Genomic DNA, 25,015 nt, shown 5'->3' on the forward strand with positions numbered 1-25,015 from the left:
CAAATGAGAGCATAGTGGTGACTACAGTGGCGTGTCGAGATGTTACGACTCCCACATACATACTGGGGTCCATGCTTTAAGAGGGGCTTTTTTGATATGCAAAGCTGAGCCCGCACGCGCTTCCCTCTTCCGTTAAAAGGACGTTTGGTGTTATTGTTGTTTGTTCGTTTAAGATGTGTTTACGTGTAGTACGTGTTGGCTTCGTTTTATTGTGTTCTGTTGTGGAATAATTGGGGTGGGTTTAGTGAGCACCACAGAGCGGAGCTGTGTGGTTAGAGGTGACCTTTGCTGCTGTTCTCGACATCAGTCTGATCTTTTCAGTTTTAACAAAAAAGTATTTGTCTTCAGAAGAAAATGGCATTTTCTGTTTTTTTTTCTTTTGATCCGAGATCATTTTGGGGTAAGGGTATGACTAACGTGGATGCTGGGGTGGGCAGTTGTGCTGGGACGTATTGTGCAGGGGGAGCCTCAGATGACCGGACCCCCTAATATCTTTACTGAGCACCTCATATAAACAGTGTCACAATTTACTGACAACATATCTCAACAGTTAGCTTCCATCAACACTACACAAACAGCTCTGATGCCTATTTATCTCTCTCTTATTCATAAAGCATTCCATAGTAACTATTTCACAAATGGATCATTCACAACTTACGTTATTTATAATTCTTTATTTACAATTCTAAAACCTTCAATGTCTAGGCTAGCATAATAGTTTAGGTTTGCAGATAAACTTGCACATTGTGTTGCAGTTGCTGTCTAGTGTAAGACTAGTGCTGTAGGCCATCTTCATAGCACACTTTTATGTTTTCATCTCAAGAAGGAGGATTTAAAAAGCTAGTGAGGTGAGCAGCTATGTATGGAAAGCACTATGAAGTGCAAAGTGTCTCCAGAACTGAATAATACCGGAGGAGGAAAAAGAATTGACAATGCTATTCAGTACTATATTCACACACAATTCATTTATTTATGTGCATTTCATTTTTTCTTGGTTGGGCTCTTGAAACATCTAAATCAACGTGATTAATAAACGCAGACACAAGTGGACGTCAGTGTTTTGTATAGTAACAGAAAAAAAGAATGTAACAAACTTCCTGCTGACAGGTGTTGGATGTCGTAACAGAGCTGTTTTATGAGGAGCCTCTTCCCTTTTCCTATTTAACTATGATTTTACTTAGCTAAATGCTGCTTCTTAACCCATTCATTTTGGACTTGCTCGAGAGCGCCCTCTAGCGTTTGATCAACCCGGAAGACTTTGCGGAGAGGTAATTCCCCTCTCTAGAAGTTCTCTGGTAGTAATGAGCAACGCTCGTACAAAGTCGTTGGGTCCACAGCGACTCTAAATGTTTTTTGGTATTGGTAGTTTTTGTTTTACCTTGTACTTTTGTACTTCTGCTCAAGGTATTTTTAAAGTTTAAAGTAGTTTTACAAAGTGAAACTACGTTTACTTGAGTTTTTACTTAAGCATGGGTTTAGGCTACTCTACCGATCTCTTTGTAAATCTAAAATGTTCTGCTTGTCCTTTCTTCCTGAAAAATGACTTTGATTTTGTACTCCGCAGTTGAACATGGCGCTTGTCGCTTCCTCATTGTGAGCCAATCACCTCGCGTGCCCCCTGTCACGCAATTTTGCCGGGAAAACGGAAATCGCGCGCTGGGGGGACGTTCAGTGCGCGAATGCAGCCGAAGTGGCGGGAGATTCAGTCCGGATAAAGAAGTAACTTCACTCATTATTTAACCGAAACGTACGCGCTGCAACGTAAAAGTGTCTAACCGTGTCGGACAGTGCACGGCGTCTTTGTACAGGTTGGCTGGTTAGCGCGCTCGCGACTGGTTAATCAGCTCGTGCAGTATGTTAGCATGTGCTCGGCTAAAGTTAGCCGCCTGAGCTGTTTGTCTGGTTTGTTATTGCTGCGTTTCAGGTCGTAGCCAACTAACTTAATGATAACTGAAGTTGCAGTGGTTACAGATACGTGCTTCTGTCTTGGAGAATGTAGCTTGTTTTACGATTCTGACTGTTATTTGAAAGATAATTGAAATATTGGCTTGTGTTTAGTGTTAGCTAGTAAAGTAAACTTTGTGTCTAGCTGAGTTGTAGTAAGATGTTATTTACTGCGAATTTTCTCCGTTTTCGCTCTTTCTGACAAGGCTTCGTTTTCACGGGTTGTTTTTAACGTACCGGCATGTATAAGTGTAAGCTGATATTCATATTTTTACTATTGAGCATGCGAAAAGTTAGCGTTTTTCCACTGCTGCCTTACGGACCACGAAAAAGTAGCACCACGTGAACTGAAGCTGATAAATAGAAAAATATAAATATAAATATGTGCGGTATCCAGGGCGTCTGCGTACAGCTTTATTGTGTGGCTCCAAGCAGAACATGTTAAAACCCCATCATGGGGCTCACATATGAGGGACAGACATAGTGATGGAAACGACTGATTAAACATCTTGTTAGTTCATTTTTATGGTTTTGCAGAATCACATTCATTGACTCCAGCTTTAAAGTGAAATAACACCGTTTTTTAAAATATCTGCAAAATTCAGTGGTTGAGATATAAACAAAGTCTTTCAGATTGATTTGATATAAAGTGGGTTGTTTGTATAAAATCGTACCGACTCATTTCTTCACAGTGGTGATGGTAGGAGCCAAAGGTCTCAATGTCTACAATGCAAAATAAAGCTATTGTATTTATTTTCATGATGGCAAAATAATGATTAATCTGGAAAAAAAAAAGTTGTCTTTGGGGACTATTTTGCCTTTTGCCATGCTTGTGTCCCTCCACCATAAATGGATTAAAGTAAATTGATTACAATGCGTTTTAGACCAAAACTTTACCACAAAACTGTCGTAAAACAATGTCTCGGACATCAGGCAGTGTATTCATAACCCGTATTTCACCTTTTCATTTTCTGTAAGGGTGCTATTAGAGACATCACCACTGAAAAAAATCTAACTTTTAGATGAAGTTTCTCTAGAATGAAGCATTTCACACCAAACCCCTCTCAGTGGTTTTGTTGACAATTTAACCATTTAATTATGCAGAGATTTTGAAAACTTGATGGTGTTTCTTTAATTCTGCAGCTGTCCAAAGCAAGTAGGTGTAATGGGGAAAGGTCTTCAAGGTCTGGGTGGCCTCAAGTCCAGATTCAGTGCTAAGTCCCTGCAGGCATTAATAGCATTTTGTTTATTAGGTGAGCACATTTAATAGATGATTTCAGATCGTGTGAACTGCTCATTACACGATTAAGACTCCTATATTATGTGCCTCTTAGTACATATTGCTCTAAGTGATATCCTGCTGTTTGCTCCACTGAGATTTTATATGTTAATGTTATTGTTACAAGAAGATGCCACACAGTGCATTAGCAGAGTTGACCTAACATGTTTGTGTTTCCATGTAGCTGCTAAAGATGGATATTAAGAGACGGAATGGCGGGCCTATGTCAGGTGGAGCCTCCCAGGCTAAGAGGGGAAAAATGGGTACTGAGTGGGAGGATGGCCCATCCCAGTTTGAGGAAGAGCTTGCCCTATTTGATGATATGGACATGGAGGCGGAGTCAGGGGAAGGGCAGGCGGGTCATGATGTAATACCAGTGGGTAAGTGGTACTGTCAGTGTGCGAGATGAAGAGCGGTATGGTGAGAAATAAATGGTAACCTTTTTTACCGTCTCCTTTCGGACAGGTGAATTGTTTTCTGCTGATCTAAACCCTCGCTGGCGTCGGCCTACTGCGCCTCCACTCCAGCCTGACAAAGACACACTCATCTTCCAGCAGATAGACTTGGACTATTACCTGGGTAAAGTACTCTCAACTTGCATTGGGGTGAAAACAGCTGTCAGTATAATGTGTTGCTGTTTCTAACTCTATGCATGTGTGTAGGCTCTGCGGTGGCTGGGATGCCAGGACAGGTCCAGGGGAAGGTTCCAGTGGTCCGTATGTTTGGAGTGACTGACAGTGGCAACAGTGTCTGCTGTCATGTGCATGGATTTGCACCTTATTTCTATGTCCCTGCTCCAGCTGGTGAGCCACAGCCACCATCACTCCAGCGCACTCACTCACAGCAATAACTAGACATTATGAGTGATTACCTGTTGAAATGTCACCTATTGTGAGCTTGATGAGTTACTTCGCCATTTTGTTAAATATAGGAAACATTGAGGAATATGATCTGTAAATATGGATGGTCTCACTCTTATGTTGATCAGATATTAGGAAATGCATTTAACAAATCTTGGTTTTCTCTGTTTTTCAGGCTTTACTCATTCTCACCTGGTTGAGTTTCAGAAGGAGCTGAATTCAGCTGTGTTGAAGGACATGCGCTCCAATAAAGACAACATATCAGTCACTGTTCTGGCGGTGGATCTTACCCGCAAAGAAAGTGAGTCTTCCGTCTGTTGCGTGTAAGTTTATGTTTATGTGTGATCATCTTTTGCTAGTTATCTTTTGTTTTTATTGAGGTATGTACGGTTACCATGGAAACCATCCTTTGGCCTTCCTGCGGATCACCATGGCGATGCCACGTCTGGTTGCTCCTGCGAAACGTATCCTGGAACAGGGCTTCAAGTTTGCAAACTTCTCCATCCAGAGCTACTCTGCCTATGAGGCCAACATTGACTTTGAGATCAGGTATGTGAGTCTATGTTATTCACCTGCTTTAATATTCTTATATACAGTAGTATGACAGAAAATCCCTGTGTCTGTGTGGTGCTTGTAACATCAAATCAGAATATTTGGAAGCATAAAATTCGGCTATACTTCCTGGTGGATAACTCACGTCCAGTCAGCAGCGGAAGCAGCTACCAGTAAATTGAAACAGAACAGACTGAAACTAAACATTGGCAATAATGGTAAAATCTTATCATGTTACATACCCAAGTACATAATAGATATTTGAGCTTTTCCCCAGTCTTAGAATTTGGTGCAGTCTGAGTAGTTTCCTTCTGCTCCAGACGGCTTGCTAGTCTGCTTGCTCTCATTTATTCTCATACATGAATGTCACAGAGAGGATGCTAGCTCACTAGCAATCCGGAGCAATAAGAGCAAAAACTTATTTGGTCTATGTTGGACGTTAAAACCAATCCTCTCCTCAAATCAGTTACAAATGGAGTCCTGTCACTGTGCTCATTTTCAAAGAGTCTGGTGTGCAGAGCTAGCAGCTGTGAGCTGTTATTGACAAGCTAGCATTTAGCCTGATAAACAGATATTAGTTTCCCCTAAAAAGTGCATATTTTCGTAAGTGTCCTTTTTGAATGGCTTTACCACTTTTGAACATTTTAATGATCAAATTTATTGAGTATTATTGAACATTTGTTGCTGCCATACTCTCAAATAACTCTCAGGATTAGTACAAAATCATGTTGTTCCAATGCAGCGCTACAGCTGTTGTCCCTCCAGAAGTAAGTTCTTTGCTGTTGCTGTAATGCTGATTTGTCCTATTTCTTTTAGGCTGTGTGAAATGTGTCCTTACAACAGTGTTTGATTGTTAAAGTATTAAATAATCAGGCTGTTTACACTTTACCAGTGCAGAATTTGGTTGGCATTACATGTGTGGGTTTGTGGGAAACAGGTTCATGGTAGACAGTGATGTGGTGGGCTGCTGCTGGATTGAGCTGCCTAAAGGGAAGTACAAACTGAGGGAGGAGAAAAATGCTAAAGGGACGGACTCGGACACTCCGGGCAAGGTAATAACTGTCTCAGCTGTTTAGGAGGTAAAATACATTTTATTTACGTAGCTTCTTCACTTAGGATACCTTACAGAAAATACACAACCATACAAAAACAAATTAATGTACAGACCAATAGCATCAGCATTTCAGCATGTTAATGTATAAGAACAAATGCAGACAAAGAAGTAATATATCTAACTACTTCACGACACTTACATCATTACATAAACCTACATCCTCCTGACGTCATTGTCTGGGTCTGTGTACTCATCAGAGGCTTTGATTCAGTTCTGTCTTTCTCTGTGTGTTTGTAAGGTTTCTCTGTGTCAGTATGAGGTGGATGTGGGCTGGACAGATTTGATCAGTCACCCAGCGGAGGGAGACTGGCAGAGAATTGCGCCTCTCAGGGTTCTCAGCTTTGACATTGAGTGTGCTGGCAGGAAAGGTAAGAGTGTGCTAGAGAGTGATGTTACTGTGCATCTAGTTAGAGCATAAAAACCAATCATCCTCACAAGTAGCATTGGCCAATATGATGATATCTAGTGTTATCATGATAAATTACATTATGTCACAGTATGTTTTACTGAGTACACACGTTGGTACTTAAAGAACACAGACCAACAGCATGTTTTTTTTTAAGAGCATAAGTAGGGAAACCACACTAGATGTTTAACGCAGTACATTATGTGAAACGCTGAATAAAAATCGGTAGTTTTGGTAGTTTTTAAAAAAAGGCACTACTGGTTCCTTTTTCTCTGTTCCATCAAAACCTTTAAGTTTACATGTATTTATTTTATTGATTTATTTTTTCATTCCTTTGTCCTCCAAGGGTTTAAAGAGTTATTCTTACAGTGCCATTTGAAGTCACTGTAAAGGCTCACAGACATGTCTGTGTGTTGTAGGTGTGTTTCCAGAGGCTGAGGTGGACCCTGTGATTCAAATTGCCTCTATGGTGCAGCGTCAAGGAGAGAAGGAGCCCTTTATCCGTACTGTTTTTACTTTACAGAGCTGTGCTAGTATAGTGGGTTCTCAGATTCTCTGCTTCACTCAAGAGAAGCAACTACTACAGGTATGCAAAGCACCTTCAAACCAAATGCATCTCTAAAATACAAACATGCGTACATCCATACTTCATTGCTCTCCTTTGTTTGAAAATCCAAACATGGTTCATGTTGAATTGTGAAAGTTATGTTTTTCTGTTAAAGGTGGGCAGTATGGCAAAAACATTTTTATGATACACAATATAAATCATAGTATTTCAATTTTTGGAGGTTTGATAAGTTTGAACAGACAAAAACATCTGGCATTGGTATATTTAAAACATACTGTCGTAGTATACATACCATTTCAAATAAGTCAAATTAAAACAGGCCTAATTATGTTCTGTTTGGAATGAAACATGCAGTTGGTCAGTACTCTGAGTACTGACTGCATCCTACACCCACAATATGATCGGAAAAGCGTTCTAACCTAAAGGCATAATTTATCACAATAATAACGTCATATTGCTCGCTCCTAATTTATGTATGTATAATTTGTGTTAAGTATAAGTCTTGTTGTTGATGTGATGAACCCTCTCTCTATGATCTAATGAATGCTGTATGATGAATCTCATTTCTGTTCTCAGAGCTGGGCAGAGTTTGTGAGGACAGTAGATCCTGATATCATTACAGGATACAATATTCAAAACTTTGACCTGCCGTATCTACTGAACAGAGCTGCCGCTCTGAAGGTGTGTATGCTCTGTGTATATATGTGCACAAATGTATGCGCTTGCTTATGTTGTAGTATACAACTGCAGTGATACGTACTTGGTTTATTTCTCATGATCATATGGGCTTGGAGACATGCCTCATAATTTGGGATGTTTGTGCTTCTCTCTCTGTAGGTAAATTTCTTCCCCTATCTGGGTCGAGTAAGGGGCATTAAGTCTGTTCTGAAGGACTCCAGCTTCCAGAGCAAGCAGATGGGTCGCCGAGAAAACAAAACTGTCAACATGGAGGGAAGAGTGCAGTTTGACCTTTTGCAGGTAGAAACACTCTCTAACTCTTTCTTTTACACAGACACTTGGGCAGTAGTAACATGCAAAGGATGTACAGACCCTCTAAGCTGCAGTGTGATGTGCTGTCTGTTGCAGGTACTGTTGAGGGACTATAAACTGCGCTCATATACTCTCAACGCTGTCAGCTTTCACTTCCTGCAGGAGCAGAAAGAGGATGTTCAGCACTCCATCATCACTGACCTACAGGTATGCAACCTTTCTGTTCTTACAGCCAGTCAGAGCTCAGGATGCAGCACTGGGTTTAATATAATAAACTACAACTAGAACTGAAGCTGCAGGGTGCTGTTGTGGTATTTCCCCTTTTTCCGTATGTTATACTAATGATCAAATTTCATTCTCTGCTGTTATTGTTTTGCTGTCTGGTGTCGACCAGAGTAGGATGGGTTCCCCTTTTGATTCTTGGTTCCTCTCAAGGTTTCTTTCTCTTGCTCTTAGGGAGGTTTTTTCTTTGCCACTGTTGCCACTGGCTTGTTCATGGGGGCTTGGACCCGGATTGATTTGTAAAGCTGCTTTGTGACAACACCTGTTGTAAAAAGCGCTATATAAATAAACTTTGACGTGACTTGACTATTGGAAGTCTTTAGCTGAAGGTGGTTCCTCTGACCACTGCTGTTGGGCCTTTGAGTTTGGAGGCAAGATGCTTAGTGATGATTGCACATTCACTCACCCCTACCCCTGAGCCTCTTTGATAAAATCAGTCTCCAAGATGTCTACTACTTGTTTTTTGCTATGCAACATGCTTTTAATTTGTTTTTCTATCTAATAGGTCAGTGTGTCACTCTGTGTTACAAACTATAAAAGCAAGTCTATTTGAGATTACTTCACAGCCTGCATTGGTTTGAAGCAAATGGATGATTTAGGCATGCAGTTTGCACTGGACAGCTACATAAAGAATGAAGGCATGTATAATCATCAGACTTTCAATGAATGTGAGTAACCTCTCTCTTTGTCTGCAGAATGGGAATGAGCAGACGAGGCGGCGTTTGGCAGTTTACTGTCTGAAGGATGCATACTTGCCACTGCGCTTGCTGCAGAAATTGATGTGTGTAATTAACTACATGGAGATGGCCAGAGTGACTGGTGTGCCTCTTACCTACCTGCTGTCCCGTGGCCAGCAGATTAAAGTAGTGTCACAGCTACTGCGACAGGTGTGTAAAACCATGCACACAAACAGTGCGGTAGACCCATATACACAAGTCAAGCACATCACAAATAAGGGAACTGTTTTGACTGTTAGTTATATGTTGTGTATGTGTGTTTGTGTAGGCTATGAAGCAGGACTTGGTTATGCCAGTAGTCAAGACAGAGGGAGGGGAAGATTACACTGGAGCCACGGTCATTGAACCAGAGAAAGGGTGAGTGTATTCAACGTTTTATTAACCTACTCAGATTGTGGGCCAAATTGATAAAACCCATGTATTACAGTATCCATTTTTAAAGTGTGTTTTTTAAAGACGAGTACATTTTAAAAAGATTATGATCATCCGTTATACTTATGTATAATGTAATGTTTATGAGTAGAGTTGCCATAAGCTTATTGTGATTGTAAACTGTTTCATGGGTATGTAAACAGGTACTACAGCGTTCCTATAGCCACTCTGGATTTCTCCTCACTGTACCCATCAATTATGATGGCTCATAATCTCTGCTACACTACCTTGCTACAGAAGGGACAGGTGGACAAACTGGGGTGAGTGTTTGTGTTTGATGTAATGTTTGAGCATGCCATGTTTTAGTGAAATGTATGTGTGTTCACGGGGGCTTGCATGTATGTAGTCTCTCTGCAGAGGACTTCATTAAGACTCCTACAGGAGATCTGTTTGTTAAAAGCTCGGTGAGGAAAGGCCTTCTGCCTGAGATCCTGGAGAACCTACTGAGTGCCAGGAAGAGGTAAGAGAATGAAGCCACACCCAATCATGTTAGTTCACTTTAGATGTATGACTTGAGAGAGTGAAACAGAAGTAAAATAAAGTGCCCCCAACATCAGTGTATTCAGATCAAGTTGAAGCATTGCAAAATTCAGTAGATGTTGTCATGTCCTAAACTCAGGGGTGACTGAAAACTCCTAAATCAGCAATTTGTCAGATTGTTCCACAGTAGGATTCTGCAGTGTTTCCAGAAATGATAAAACATAAAGGTCAAAGCTCATGAATAGCTTATGTTTTGCTGTTTTGTCTCCAAATGGCAAAGTAATTGGACTGTTTCTTAGTCCCATTCACTAGTGTTTCCCTGCAAACCACATGCTTTTTGGGGCTTTAGCATCCCCAGTGACAAAGCTGTACTTTGTGTAGCTGTGATCATACTACCTTTTTTCTTTTTCTTGGTATTGTTTCTGTTCTTGTCTTTGATGGATTTTTTTTTCTGGGTTTGCTGCCCCAATAACAAAAAAATCAGTGTCAGTTTTTACTTTATTTATGGTAGCAGTCAACTGCCAGCAGCCAGTAGTGACCTACATGTACGAGACCATGCAAAGACATGATGTAGGCCAATATATTTAAGATTACATAAAATTAGTTTATGTAAATGCTTTAATGGCAAAAAGTAAGACTTAAATACAAAATACTGTTATTGTATTAATGAAATGCTGGAGTTCCACTTTCAGGCTACTAGCTGCTATCAGCTGCATTGTGGCCTGGTACCAAACAACCTGATACTGGTTCACTGCTTGGTGACTGGGAACCTTTGCTCTTAGCTAGAAGTATATTGTATGCACTATGTTGATTGCATAAATCTTGCATTCTCAGTCCCAGTCCTAAGACCCACTGCACCAGTTATCAGGCTTTTTGTGAGAGAGGTCAGATATTTTAAAGCAGGAAAAATAAAAAAATGTGCGGTCTGCGTTTAGGAAACATCTGTTTGAGCCCTCAGCCTTGTTGTATTGTGCATTTAGGGCGAAGGCTGAGCTGAAGAAAGAGACTGACCCGTTTAAGAAGCAGGTGCTGGACGGCAGGCAGCTTGCTCTGAAGATTAGCGCAAACTCTGTGTATGGTTTCACTGGGGCACAAGTGGGCAAACTGCCCTGCCTGGAAATCTCACAGGTCAGACTCACTCCTCACACCTAGCATAAGCATAAGTGTTCAAACCATTTATGTTTTTGGAATATCTGCATTTTAAATGAATAGTGTTCAGATATAACGCTGAGTTTTTATTATAAATAAGAAATAAACACAGGTTTAGTTGTTTATTGCGTGCAGCTAACGTTATCATAAGTGGTAATAAATACCTGAAGGGTCAGCTGGCTTGATAATTTATCTTTGTGTTGTAGACATATATTTTGTGTCACACTACCAGTTGTTTGAAATAGTTCCATTCATGGCTCCTCTTGATTGTCGCCAGTTTGCTTAATGTGAGACAAAATGTTGGCTACTTGTTCTGTTATTTTTTTGTGGTTCTATGTCACATACTCAATCGAAAATGTGTGGGATACTTGGTGTTTTATTTATTTATTTATTTATTTATTTTTTTGTTAATATATTAATTACACCTTGTGTTTGTGCATAGAGCGTAACGGGCTTTGGCAGACAAATGATTGAACAGACTAAACAACTTGTGGAATCCAAGTACACCATTGCTAACGGATATCAGGCGGATGCCAAGGTAAGACACCCACACAGGAGACAATGGTACAGGTGACATGCAGAAACTTGCCTATAGACGAGCAGATCTGTATAAGCAGCGTTTACCCTTTGAATATCAGACTTATATTTTTGTGTCTCTCTAGGTCGTCTATGGTGACACAGACTCTGTCATGGTGAAACTGGGTGTGGACACAGTACAGGAAGCAATGACTCTGGGAAAGGAGGCAGCTGACTGGGTGTCCTCTCACTTTATTCCACCAATTAAACTAGAGTTTGAGAAGGTACAGACAGGTGGGAGGCATTTAATGGCGTAAAGAAATGCTCTATAAGCGTATGCTTAAGAACTTTTGTCTTTCTCTCAGGTGTACTACCCCTACCTGCTGATCAATAAGAAGAGGTATGCCGGGCTGTATTTCTCATCCAGTGCAGAACATCATGATAAAATGGACTGTAAGGGGATAGAAACTGTCAGGCGAGACAATTGCCCCCTAGTGGCCAACCTCATCAACACATGCCTCCAAAAGATCCTCATAGAGAGGTACACACCCATAAACACCACAGAGCTGGTTAGTCAAGAGGTTTCTAATGACTCACTTGAACCGTTCAGTGTAATTTGATTGCATGAATGTGTGTGTGTTGTAGAGATCCTGATGGAGCTGTAGGCCATGCGAAAGAGGTGATCTCAGATCTACTATGTAACCGGATTGACATCAGTCAGCTGGTCATTACCAAGGAACTGACACGCACAGCGCAGGAGTATGCAGGCAAACAGGCCCATGTCGAACTCGCTGAGAGGTGTGTGTTTATTTATTTTGTGTGAGGATGGAAATGTATATTATTTCATGTGATATTACTAAGGATATTTGGGTCCACTTTGGTATGAATCATCTAAAATGCAGTGTGACTAAAATAAGGTGCTGACCTTGGACTGAAACTGTGTTTCGGTAGTGACATGAAAATGTGGAACATCAGTTTTTTTAATTAATAAAGTTTATTTTTTTATTTAAAAATTTAACTCATAAATCTCACTCTTTCAACTTCACTTTAAAAGAAATCGGAAAGATAAAAAAAGTTAAAATTACAAAAGAAATATTACTCAAGTTTTTTCTTTTTTTTAACTGTGACTGCAGTTTGAACTAATTCAGTAGAACTGTTCATATCTGATATCTGTGTGCATGTATAGGATGCGCAAGCGAGATGCAGGCAGTGCTCCTAATCTTGGCGATCGAGTTCCATACGTCATCATTAAGGCAGCCAAAGGAGTAGCAGCATATATGAAGTCAGAGGTTGGTAGAGTGTTTCTGTTGTCCGGCTGTTTTTGGGATGTGTTTGCCTGTGTATAACCTTATTGTTGACATTGTTTTGGCATAATTCAGTGGTTAAGATGCAAACATCATTCAGAGTGGTTTGATGTGAAATGCTTTGTTCTAGAGAAACGTCAGAAAAAAAAGTCAGAATTGTTCACAAAATCATTACGTATATGGTTACGAATACATTTTTTTTTTTACGAATTTTTAAAAAATGAGATTTGAGGTGAGTTTGTAAGACGTTCTAAGGCAAAAGTGTCCAAAGAAAGGTTTGTCCAAAGAAAGGTTTTTTCAGGTTTACCTCTATTTTAACATTACATTACATATAAAAATTCAGAAGACAAATAATAGTGAATAATATAGCTGTATTTGCGATATACAAATCTCGACCCCTATATTTTATCACCACCACTGTAAAGAAATAGTTGTTAAGTTTCTCTACAATGCACCGTTTCACATCAAATCACTTTGAATGACTTTTACGTCTCAGCAATTGAATTATCCCAAAATTTTGGAAAATCTGTGGAATTCCTCTTTAATAGGAGACGTGAAAAATGGTTTGAGCAACTGTGACATTAGTGAGATTGTATTCCATGTAATTTCTACAAACAATCATCCAGCAGCTTTAACTGCTCCTTTCATGCATTTTTGCAGATGCTAGGGAGTTCACTTTCTATTGTACAGTACTTCTGTGGCACCAACCAAATTACTTAAGTAGTACAGGGTTTAAAATATTCAGTGTCAATCAGTACTGAGTTTCAGTACCTAAAACCTGACTGCTGATTGGCTGTGTAAGTAACATTTGCATGCCAGTGAGCGACATCTGCTTCTTTATTAGTCTGTTGCGGTCAGTAACTGTACCCACTTTGATACAAAGTGCACTCATTCCTGGCTTAATCAACTCCCACTTTAGTAAAGTAAACAAGGATATCCAAAAAAAAGTATAGTTCACAGGTCAGTAACGAAATCAAGGTATCAGTAGCTGCATTAAGATTGGCATCATATTCTTGAGCAATGCCCACCCGATACTGTGATGAACTGAAAAACATTTCTGCTTGTTTGTGTGTTCAGGACCCCATTTATGTGCTGGAGAACAACATACCTATTGACACCCAGTACTACCTGGAGCAGCAGCTGTCTAAACCTCTACTGCGCATCTTTGAGCCCATACTGGGAGAGACTAAGGCTGAGAGTGTATTACTCAGTGAGTAAAAGTGTGTGGATGTGTGTAAATAGGTACATTTGTATGCCCAAGTTATTACTAGAAGCATTCATTTCCAATCATGTGAGCAGCCTGTTTTTAAATAAGTCTACATTCTTTGAGGGCAGAGAATGGGTGGAATCACTTGCACTCTTCTTGGATTTCTAAAACCTTTAACCACTTTCAGGGTAGAGTGCTAATGAGCGGTTTAGCAATGATCTCTCATAGTTCTGTGTGCGATAGTAATTCTGCTAATGACTAAATGACAGTAATGTCTAATGTATGACACCTTGCTTATACTTCATTTCACTGATATTGTCACAGTGGTAAACTATCGATTAAATCTGAAGTAAGTCTCACTGTATATGCCGTCTGTTTCAGAGGGAGATCACACGCGCTGTAAGACTGTTCTGACCTCCAGGGTGGGTGGCCTCATGGCCTTTGCCCAGAAACGTAGCACATGCATCGGCTGCAGAGCTGTTCTCAAAACAGATGGTATGTTTCAAAGGAGATGTGGAATGCTTAAAGCAAGTCAGACTTTTCTTAAAATCCTCAGAAGTCCTTAAAATATTTCAGACATAAATACTGTTCAGACAGGATCACTTTTCCATGGGGTGGTGGGATAATGTAATTTTACCGCAGAGCGACTGTGATGGTTATGACAAGTTTGCACAGAAAAAGAGATCTTGGTATAAATAACAGAGATGGGAGGGGCTACTTGATAATTGCTGTCACAGTTCCTTGTGCAATAAGTTCGGCTTCTCGCAAATAGGAAACATGTCCAAACATTTAATTTAATCATAATTTCATTTACCATAGCCATCTTCATAGCAGTTATAAGTGAATGCAGTGGTCATTAGCTTGGGAAGTTACAATCAACGGTCAACATCACTGCATAAAATCCAACCTTTTTTCTGTCACTGTACGTTTTGGTGCTCTGAGTTGTACACTTGAGGTAGAACAGTACATATCAGCTTGATTTGGGCTACAGAGAAAACAAGCACATACTTCGAGTGCCTCCATACATTACCCCACCTCCCTATGTAAAATTAATCCTGTCCAAACTACTTTAAAATATAACAGATCAGAATTTAGAGATGTACCTGTTCTAATAACCCTCTCTCGCCCTGTAGCTGCTGTCTGTGATTTCTGCAAGAAGAAAGAGTCAGAGCTCTATCAAAAAGAGGTATGCATGTGTTTATCTTCAGTTTGTAGAGGCCTTGAATTCTGGGTATGTTTAGGGTAGTGGTAGGTAATTCCAGTCCCTGAAGGCTGAATCACTGCATTCCACAACTGACTCAAGCTTTAATTAGCTTGATTGAGTCGAATCAGTCATGTTGGAGGAGGAGAAGGCATTGAACTGTACTACTGGCCATCTGAACAGTAAATGCAATTTGTTTACTGGGAAATATTTTGTTTCTTAAATGTTCTGGCGATAGGTGTGGTCTGTTAAATATTTGGCTGTAATATGCTGTGTGGGGTTTTGTGTGCATGTTCTACAGATTGCTCATCTGTCAGCTCTGGAGGAGAAATTCTCTCGGCTGTGGACTCAGTGTCAGCGCTGCCAAGGATCCCTGCATGAAGATGTGCTATGTACTAGGTGTGTGTGTGCGCACATGTTAATACTCAGTGTTCTTAAATACATTTTAAGCACTCTTCAAGTCATCTCACAGAATTCTTCATTTCTCCGTGTCTGTGTAGCCGAGACTGTCCCATATTCTACATGAGGAAGAAGGTTCAGAAAGACCTCGGCGATCAAGAGAAGCTTGTGTCTCGTTTTGGCTGGTGAGGGAAATCTAGGCATTCCCTTAGTCTTGCTCTGCTCCATTCTGAGAGGGTGGGTTTTTTGTGTACCAATTTGTAAAAAAAAAAAAAAAGTCAAATGCCTTTTTTTATACTGAAAATAAATAAAATTGAAGTTTTTGTAAATGCTACATTTTGTTTTTTTTCTCTGAACTTCTCTACAATTTTAAACACTTAACGTCACCCTGAAAAGGAGCACTAGCTGAAAACCTAAAATGTGTAATTGATACATCACTTGGTTCTGTTTCAATGGTTTTAGCATCTGTTACCTGATTATGTGTACGCTAAGCTGTCAGTTTATTAGGCATTATAGTGCACATTTTAGTAGCTGTCAATTGAATGAGACCACCATAGGACCAGTGCTGACCAGATATTGTCTGGATGACAGACAGTGCAGAAGCATTGTTGGGATTTTCAGTGTCCCTGTTAGGTTGAGAATTGTCAACCAAAAATATCCAGCAGGGGTGTCAAACTCCAGTCCTAGAGGGTGGGTGTCTAGAACAGGTACGCATCCATTTCAACTCGTCAATTAATCACCAGTCTGAAGAGGCACTTTAGCCAAATGAAAACATTATCATTACTTCATGCGTTGTAAATATGCTTTCTCACCTGTTACAGCAGTGCCAACAGTCCTGAAATTGAGATTTTCTGGTTTAAAGACACTCTTTTGAATGATGCATGTTTTAGGTTGGAGAAATATTTTAAACACTACAGTTGCTTTGGAAGGGTTAGACGACTGTAAGCCAGATAGCTGACATTAAGCCAGACATCATGCCTGTATTTCTTCATCGCTGTGTGAGGGAGATTCATAATAGCTGTGTATTTCTGCAGTGCACTCAGGGTATTGCGGTGGGAGAACTCTGATCGATGAAAAATTGTAAATTCTGTCAAACAGATAGGGCTTGTTCTTAAGGCTTTCAGAAATAATTGATTTACAATTTGTGTCGTTGTTTGCAACTCCGAAAATAAAAAAAAAATGTACAAGTGGCCAAATGATGACCTTACTTGCTAACTATGTTTGCTTAGTAGCTAACACTGGTTGTACTGTTGAATCAATACTGCACATTAATGTCTAGTTACACAGAATTACATGTATAATTATGTAAAGCTACATGTTCTTCACCAGAGTGAAAATAAGCTAATAATAACTCTGTCAGCATACATGCTTAAACCTTTAGAATTACCTTCATTGCTAACAAATAACTATTACTCAGTCCTGCCCTCTCAACATGCTAGAGCAGTTAGAATTTTTGTTTTTATAAGCCCTGTTATGTGTCAATGAATGCATTTACTGTTTTTTACATTTGTCTCAACCTATCACACACAGTTCACGTTTTGACGCAACATAACAGGATTGTGAAATCTTAACTGTGGGAAATGACAGCAGGTAGCGTATTAAACTGCAATCATCTAAAATAACTAGTTAAGTGGTTGTGTAATAATTGTGACCAAGCTAGCTGCCCTACAGAATACAACATAACCTGACAAATAACAGTAAGTCAACAGAATGTGGCTTTAAATTATGTCTCCAAAAGTGGAGTTTTTAAACCCCAATGGTCTAAAAAATTAATAGCATACAACATATAAAGATGAGTGATACTCTAACTGATCTGTGAGGTGTAACATGGTCTGATAACATAGAACATGCTACATCGTACACTAATTGGCAAACCTATGAGCAATTCCAACAAGATGGTGAGTAGGTCCTAAGTCTCTAGATACCACAAGTTACCATTAACACACAGGCCAGACACCATTTTAGCCAAAATTCTCTTTATTCACAAAAAAAGAAAACTCCTATAACTCATCGCTATGACAATAGGAATGTATCAGAGAGGTGGTCAGACCACATTTTTAGGCCTGTTCTATGTTTCTGTGGCATTCTTCCCTCATTTATAAGCATTGGTGGGTGAATGCAATAAAAAATTCTCTCTCTCTGGGGCCTGGTCAAAGCTTCCACTTTGAGGGATAGCACTATTGGAAAAAGTGGGATTGGGCCAGGGACATAAACAGTGGTGTATGGACACAGAAGTGGGAAGGTTTTGAATGTACCTTTCCCAGGGGTCTATTGAAGGGCATAATAGAGCAGGAGTTCAGAACCCTTTAAGCACCAACACTCACTAAAGAGAGAAGCAGCTGGGTTGGCTGGCTTCTACATCTGAACCCATAAATTCTAAATCCACAGGACAAAATACAAGACAACCTCTGAAGCACAGTCCCATGCTAGTTACAGGTAGGAAGCTCATTTGAGGTCCAGAGCTTAGTCGTGAACACTTCAAACTGATGTACATATGGAACATGTTAAAATGAAAAGGGGCAGAAGAATCCAGCATGACCTGGTTTTCGTATAGGTGAGCTGGAGTTTCATACATGTTTGAGGCTCTTGAGTAAAGGGAGAATAAGTTGGTGAGACATGGTCCAAACATTCCAAGTGAGGTTCAAAGTTTAAGTCCCATTCAGGAACCTCTGCAGTTGGCAAGCAATGTGTTCCCTTATAGCAAAACAGCACCCAAAAAAAAAGGTAGCAGTACATTCAATGTAATTACTTTGCTAGTAAAGCTAGACCTGTGGAAGCCATGGCACTGTTGCTGAAGTTCCTGACTTGGGACTCTTAACAGATCACTTCCTCTATGATCTCATCGTCTTGCACTAACAAGTGAGCTTTTTCCTTTACAGAGAAAGTGGAGGGGGAAGGGTTGAGATGCTACAGCAGAATGTGTGTGTGCGCACAGTGCTATTCCAGGAATGTAGTGCAAGAGTGGGTGTAAGTATTGCTATAAAAGAATGCAACGTCTCTGTGTGTGTTTCTTGCTCTTCTTATTGCTGCGGTTTGTCTCCTTATACCTCCTGATCTCTCGAACCAGAGAGTAAAAGGCCTCTTCTACCCCCTGTAAAGACATTTACCATTATTAATTACATTCGTCTGAATCTTATACTCACACTTCTCGAGCCAAACTGATCGTATCAGAACAGCTAGAACTGATGCAATTTCACAGTGATACAATTTAGTGAAATCATCTTCCCATGTCTACTTTACTATGTTTACCTTATGCTCAACATAACACCATTAGGTCAGTCTTTGGATATTGAACTTCACCTTCAAAGTTATTAGCAAGATATTTCACTCTTCTTTCACAAGCAAAGTTGGCTAAATACTGGACATTTCTGACCCACAATTCGTATATGGTTGCTTTAATATGCATTTATTAATTTGAAACATCTGCCACTATGTGTTGACAGCTGATTTGCCTTAGAACACTTCTAATAAAATGGAGGGTTTCTTCTAATTCAGTGGAAATCAAAGCTAATTTTAAGTGTTTATATGGACACTACAGCCTGTTTTGAATTCACTGTTTCTGTGAAGTGACAAAAACCAACTCATTTACAACTCATCTCCACCTATGCTACCTAGTGCAGTTTAGTCCTGTCTACTGCTTTTTGTATGAGGCAACAATACAGAGCAGATTATAAGAGCTCATATACAGAGGGCCATTTTAACTGTAAAGGATAAAAAGGGTTTGGAAAATCATAAGCTAAAAATAAATTATAATTGTTTCCCATACATAAAACCACATAAATGTTATAAGTGGACCTCAGGGGAAAAATTGTATAAGGGCCCTTTAAAAATCACTGAACGATATGGTATCTGCATGCCATCACGTGGTATCCACTCACCTGTCGTGTTTTGGCAGAAGTCTCGACAAATGGGATGCCATATCCACGAGCAAGCTCTTGTGCTTGACGCGTCTCCACTGTGCGAGAGCTCAGATCACTCTTATTCCCCACCAATACCATCGGGACGCTGTCGCTGTCCTTCACCCGGTTTATCTGCTCCCTACATCCACAACAGACAGGGTGGTTATTTTGTAAATGGGTGAACAGAGTCTGCAAACATCTATGAAGTGAACACAAATTCCTGAATGCAGAATTAAATCCCTTACTCATCAACTTTTCTTTTTCAGCCTTCTCTGAAGAAAAGGAAGTTGCTACACTGTGTGCAATTTCATTATATTACCAAGGTAAAGGCCTTACAAGAAATTTCTAAAGACTTCCAGTAATGTATGCAATGTAATACTTGGCATCAAGAGTTCAAAGATCCAGCCCTTGCATTATTACTCATCAAGTGACTTCTCCATTCAAAATCCTCCATAGTTACTGACTTGGTTTAATCTTTGTCCAAAACTGGCTACATTAAAATCTGGACCCTGAATCTGGTTTCTGGTTCTGTAGTTTGTATTCACTGGTAGATAACAGAACTGTTGATGTAACTGATTGGCCACCTAGTATCATACCTACCAGTGACTGCAACGTCCAAGACTGGAAACTGGATTCAAGGTCAGGATTTAAAAAACCTTTGGTCTAAAGTTTAAATCGGCCCCAAAGCTTTCCTTAGATGTAAAGTCTAAAGAGCGTCTGAATCCTGTACGATTCAGCAGCAAGTTCTCTCAGTCTTTCTTCAGATAGGAAAAAATAAGAAAGTACCTGTAGAGATGCACGTCTTCGAAAGATTTCACGTTATTGATGGCAAACACACAGAGGAAGCCCTCGCCAGTCCTCATGTACTGGTCTCTCATGGCACTGTACTCCTCCTGACCTGCAGTGTCCAGGATGTCCAGTAGACACGTCTCCCCATCGATCACCACCTGCTTCCTGTAAGAGTCCTACATTGAACGGAGGGTAAATGGTCAATGACTACAAGTTGTTTTGGAATATCTGGAGCAGTGTAGGTAGATGATGCTTTTTGATGCTGGTCATAAACATGTTTTGCATATCCTCTTGTAAAGGTGGCCAAATTGGCTTCACAATAAAAGATAGCATGGTATTTAGTTTGCACCATCAAAACAGTAGTCACACCAAACTTAGAATTTTTATTTATACTATGTCTACAAAAATAAACAATTTGAAGAAGGGACATTACATCAAATATTTAAGATACAACATAATATGCTGACATCAGCTACTTTGTATTTTATGCCATTATTATACACTCATTGTTTGCAAGCTCTCTACAGTTGGTCTGAATTCAATTTTTTATGATACATGCAGTTTTTCGGTCTTCTAGAAGTACTGATGACACTCAAGAGACCAGAAAAGGGGTAGACAATATGACAATGTTTATTGTTATCATGATAAACTGTATTGCATTAAGTCACAAGTGCTTTTCTAAGTGTATTGTGTATATTGTCAGTACTTAAAGAACCACCTGCATGTTTCTTTCATCACGGAACATAATTAGGCCGGTTTAATTGGATTTAGTGCAATGCAGCATGTGAACCATTGAATAAAAAGAGCTATACTCGTATTTAATGGTATTTTTAAATGTGTGACTATTGGGTCTTTGTTGTCCATTTCTAGCTTATCATGCCTCAGAATAAATGCAAAAGCAGTGATGCACAATGAGTACCATAAAAAGGTCTTGGATCATCATGTTACTGTATTTGCCATATCGCCCACCTCTATGTACTGTGACATACTTTTTCACAATAACAATAACAGTCTTATTGCCTACACCTATCTTCTTGCAGTGCCCATGGCAGCCATTGACACACCCAAATGCTGGAGTCGGGTGTGTTAAGATTAGGGATGGGACTAAACTCCCCAGGCTGGTGGAACTCCAGCAGCAGGGTTGGGCACCTTTGGATTAAGGTATGGATTTACACACACACTAATATAGGGCTATTAGTTTAAGGCTGCTGACTATATTCCAAACAGCACCTCACTGACAAAAATGGAACATCAAAAAACAAACCCATAAATAAATTAAACCTTAAACAAAATGTGGTTTTATGAATCTAACCCTGAATGCAGGTCAGTGGGTGTGTAACATTCTCTGCTACTGAACACAAATCACAGCCAGTCACTTGCATAATACTATAATTTTTTACTGAGATTTTTCTCATCCTTAGACAAAGAAGCTACAATCTATGACATCTTATGAGGCACATCTCATAAAAAGATTCATTAATCCTAAAACTGTGTTTTTTCACAAAATGAATTATATATTTAGGTGTGCAATGCTTTACTGACAGCCAGTCACTTCTGAAATGTTTGTTACATCATACTATGCTACTTTATTGTAATTTTCTCCATCATTAAAGAGAACCACATCCTATAAATCAGTGTTTACAACTGTGAACAATACTAAGGGGCTACAATAAGTTGAATATATACAGCGGTTTCTGGCGCCTGCTCCGTGTTTCAGAAGGGACCTCAGGGGCTTGGCAGTTGCGTGGTAGGCGAGCTGCGCCCCCGCCTCCATTAAAAGGACAGTTTTTGTTGCTGTTGTTGTGTTTATGTATTGACTGTATTTTATTGTGTTGGGCTGTGGGTTGGTTAGTGTGGGTTTGTGTGTCTACCACAGAGGAAAGTTATATCACTAGAAGTGACCCTCCCCACTATTCCAGCTGTTTTTCAGTGGTCTTTTCTGCTTTGTTCAAGAAAAGAGCATTACACTGAGCAGAAATAATGACATCCTTTGGTTCTTCTTCACCCCACATACAACACACGCTCTTCACGTTCTCACAGGTAGTCAACGTGAAATATAATGTACCTCAATAGTGGGGTCATACTCGTCCACAAAGTGGTTCTGGATGAGCTGGATGGTCAGTGCACTTTTCCCCACGCCTCCTGCCCCTACTACCACCAACTTGTATTCTGTCATCCTGGGAGAAATAAAAAGTAGACAATATTACTTTCATTATCACAAGATAAAGTAGCAAGACACCACAAATGAAGGTGATATCTGAAAACCACAGCAAGTTACAGCGATTTGTTTACGTACAATCACAGTCAGCGCATCTGTAGCGATGGACAGCTACTCTTAGATAACGTTAGCTGTGATATAGCTAGTCTAGCTAATTTTGCGCAAACTGTGGACAGCCAAGGCGACAGTGAACTCAAAACGTAAAACTAAATAATTCATTAACTGTCTGTAAAACCATGGCTGTACTGACCTATTTGTGGCCGTCGCTCAACGGCTAACCTGAACCTCCTCCGAAGAACATTCATTTAACGTTAGTTAGCTAATCTGGCTAAGTGGCTAGCTAGCTAGCTAACCTAGCTAACGTAAAATGTATTCCAGCACTTTTTACCGATTAAATGTAAACAGCCATCAAACAGCAACAAGGTAATGCGGATTATAATAAGACCGATGATGTTTTCTTTTTACCTTGAAAAGAATCGTCAAATCAATCTCGTATTCCCAAAAGGCGGAGAAATCCAATTTAGTTTGAATGAAGAGGAAGGATTAGCCCCTGAGCCTCATTACGTTCGCTCTAAACTATTTGTACACACTCGTACAGGGTGTATTTAGTGTGTAGCGAATTCAGCACTATTCGTATTTCATTACAACAATCATTTATATGAGTCTCGTCTTCGGTTTCGGCAGCGAAATCCAAATAAATCTGGTCAAAGCGGCGCACATTAGCTCAGCTCGGCTCGGCTAGGACTCTCCCTGTTTCATTGTGGGCGAGGAGGGGCGGGATTATAATACTAACTGACCAATTGTGACACGTAGATTGTTCTAAAGTCGCATGCTATTGGTCGGCGAGTAAACAGAAAGAAAATGGACCAATCAGCGTGGAAGATCGCTTCTTGCGTTCTCCATCCATTTCCTGACCAATCAGCCGTTTGTGTGCCACATGAACAGGACAGAAGAGGTCAGCATAGAGTTATTATGGAAAAGACGTACTCGAAGAGCAGCCCACTTGCAGTTTAAAGCAAATTTGCTTTATTTTTTGCTTTTATTTTCCACTTCTTATGGTGATTCATCTGATTTTGCTACTTCGTGGACTACTTTATAGACAAAACCTCAATGAAAGGTACAATATGAATTATGTTAATGTTATCTCATGTTATATGACTTCAAAGTTTGTTGAAGTTATGTGCCTAAAATAATGCTACACACGGAGATGGGACGGGCGAATCCAGTCCTGGAGGACCGAAGACCAGCACAGTTTGGTTATTTTCCTGCAAAAGCTGAGTTAAATCAGGTGTGCCAGAGCAGGTATGTCAACAAACTGTGCAGGACCCTGGCCAAGTGAAAAAAATCTGGGTCACTTTATTTAACTAATATAAATATAGGAAAATAGTATTTGTTTACATAATACACAAAAGAGCTATTTACCCGCCAGGTACATTCAACTGAAATGTATTAAATGGAAATAAAGCATCGTTTAAATGAAAACAAGGCACTCCACAACAAGAGTTATTATTAAGTGGAAATGGCGAGTGAAATGAAAACTGGAGATTACAGTGACAACAGGCTACACTAATGAGTCACCAACGTGTTCCAAAAACATTCCAACTCATATGATGCAAAAAAAGGTCATTTGTTTAGGTAATTAGAAAAAACATGGACAGTCCTGATTGGCCGACTTGGCTTTTGCCTGCATTTGCTCTTCTTTACCGCTAGATGTCGGTGCAGGACAACAGGGCTGACTGTACCGCTCTGCCCCAAAGGACAGATGGATGGAGGGATTATCTTGGTGATTTTAGGCAAAGATTAGAGGAGAGCAGATGCCCTCAGTGGGTGGAGAGAGCGAGGGAATGAGGGAGATGGAAAAAGAGGGATAAGCAAGAAAAGGGGGCGTGTTGGGAAAAAAGGCAGTGAAGTATAAATGTCATCAGATGGAAAGTGCAGTACTGATGCACCTGCCAGTGCTTTCATTAGGATTACTCTTTAGAACAATTACACCACAAATACTATCAAAACTGACATCAGTAAAAATGACAAAAACGCTAATCACATGATTAATGTTTCATCAGTTTTATGTTTCACAGGGAAATCTCACATGTACAGTTCATCCACATATTGTCATTCTTTTTTCCAAAAAGAGAAAAAGGATTAACTATTATTTTTACATATTCTTCACATGACATTATGAAAAAAAAAAGAATAATTTTCGGAGAGGAGCACAGAAACGAACAAACAAAACAACAAAAAGTAGAAACAACATCAAATTGAAGGGGCCAGAATGCCTTCATTTGCAGTTCTGGTGGGATTCTTCTGTTCAAACTGATCCCTGAATCAACTCTCTCTAAACGAGGCGTGAATGTTAAAGTGAGGACATCAGAAAATCAAAATAGATTAAATGTAGCATCATTTTGTGCTTGAAGGAAATACATCCTAGTATATTTTGTGACATTAGTTGGGGGTTTATGTTCCACAAATGCTTAATAAATTTTTACATGGCCATTTTCCACTCTCTCCTTATCCCTTAGAGTTAAACAGGCTGTTTTTGTTTCTCTGCCTTTAAGAGTGATATATGTAAATGAGCTATGTTCTAATTGGCAGCCCTGTATTGTACCTTATAGAAAAAGGCAGTCTCAGTTGAAAGACTCCTTACATCAGCATGAGTGGGCAGAGCTAAACTTGAATAGGCAGATATATG

General features: G+C 39.8%; 2 protein-coding genes across 4 annotated transcripts; one reads left to right on the plus strand and one right to left on the minus strand.

Annotated features, from left to right (window-relative positions):
• The first annotated feature begins 779 nt into the window (after positions 1 to 779).
• On the plus strand, positions 780 to 15,945 carry pold1 (polymerase (DNA directed), delta 1, catalytic subunit). 3 transcript variants are annotated; one of them, XM_036589804.1, is made up of 28 exons: positions 780 to 1,404; positions 1,565 to 1,719; positions 3,408 to 3,603; positions 3,689 to 3,802; positions 3,886 to 4,026; positions 4,259 to 4,384; positions 4,464 to 4,632; positions 5,573 to 5,687; positions 5,988 to 6,117; positions 6,575 to 6,741; positions 7,300 to 7,404; positions 7,561 to 7,701; positions 7,810 to 7,920; positions 8,691 to 8,882; positions 9,001 to 9,089; positions 9,308 to 9,424; positions 9,511 to 9,624; positions 10,625 to 10,772; positions 11,236 to 11,331; positions 11,456 to 11,593; positions 11,675 to 11,850; positions 11,955 to 12,107; positions 12,496 to 12,598; positions 13,691 to 13,823; positions 14,202 to 14,315; positions 14,954 to 15,006; positions 15,323 to 15,420; positions 15,522 to 15,945. In XM_036589804.1, exons 1-28 carry the CDS (start codon positions 1,347 to 1,349, stop codon positions 15,607 to 15,609), a joined length of 3,540 nt encoding a protein of 1,179 aa, XP_036445697.1. In that variant the 5' UTR covers positions 780 to 1,346; the 3' UTR covers positions 15,610 to 15,945. The 3 variants fall into 3 exon arrangements, with proteins under 3 accessions (XP_036445697.1, XP_036445698.1, XP_036445699.1); XM_036589805.1 differs by lacking the exon at positions 780 to 1,404 and having other exon boundaries at positions 1,661 to 1,747; positions 15,522 to 15,609; XM_036589806.1 differs by lacking the exon at positions 780 to 1,404 and having other exon boundaries at positions 1,696 to 1,808; positions 15,522 to 15,609.
• A 1,434-nt stretch (positions 15,946 to 17,379) lies between these two features.
• On the minus strand, positions 17,380 to 23,084 carry zgc:55558 (uncharacterized protein LOC393228 homolog). The gene is made up of 5 exons (XM_036589815.1): positions 22,792 to 23,084; positions 22,174 to 22,285; positions 20,106 to 20,284; positions 19,299 to 19,458; positions 17,380 to 18,511 (listed from the first exon to the last, which is right to left on the minus strand). Exons 2-5 carry the CDS (start codon positions 22,282 to 22,284, stop codon positions 18,398 to 18,400), a joined length of 564 nt encoding a protein of 187 aa, XP_036445708.1. The 5' UTR covers position 22,285; positions 22,792 to 23,084; the 3' UTR covers positions 17,380 to 18,397.
• Positions 23,085 to 25,015: the final 1,931 nt, after the last annotated feature.

This window comes from Colossoma macropomum, unplaced genomic scaffold (genome assembly GCF_904425465.1).
Source record: "Colossoma macropomum unplaced genomic scaffold, Colossoma_macropomum, whole genome shotgun sequence".
Lineage (NCBI taxonomy): Eukaryota > Metazoa > Chordata > Actinopteri > Characiformes > Serrasalmidae > Colossoma > Colossoma macropomum.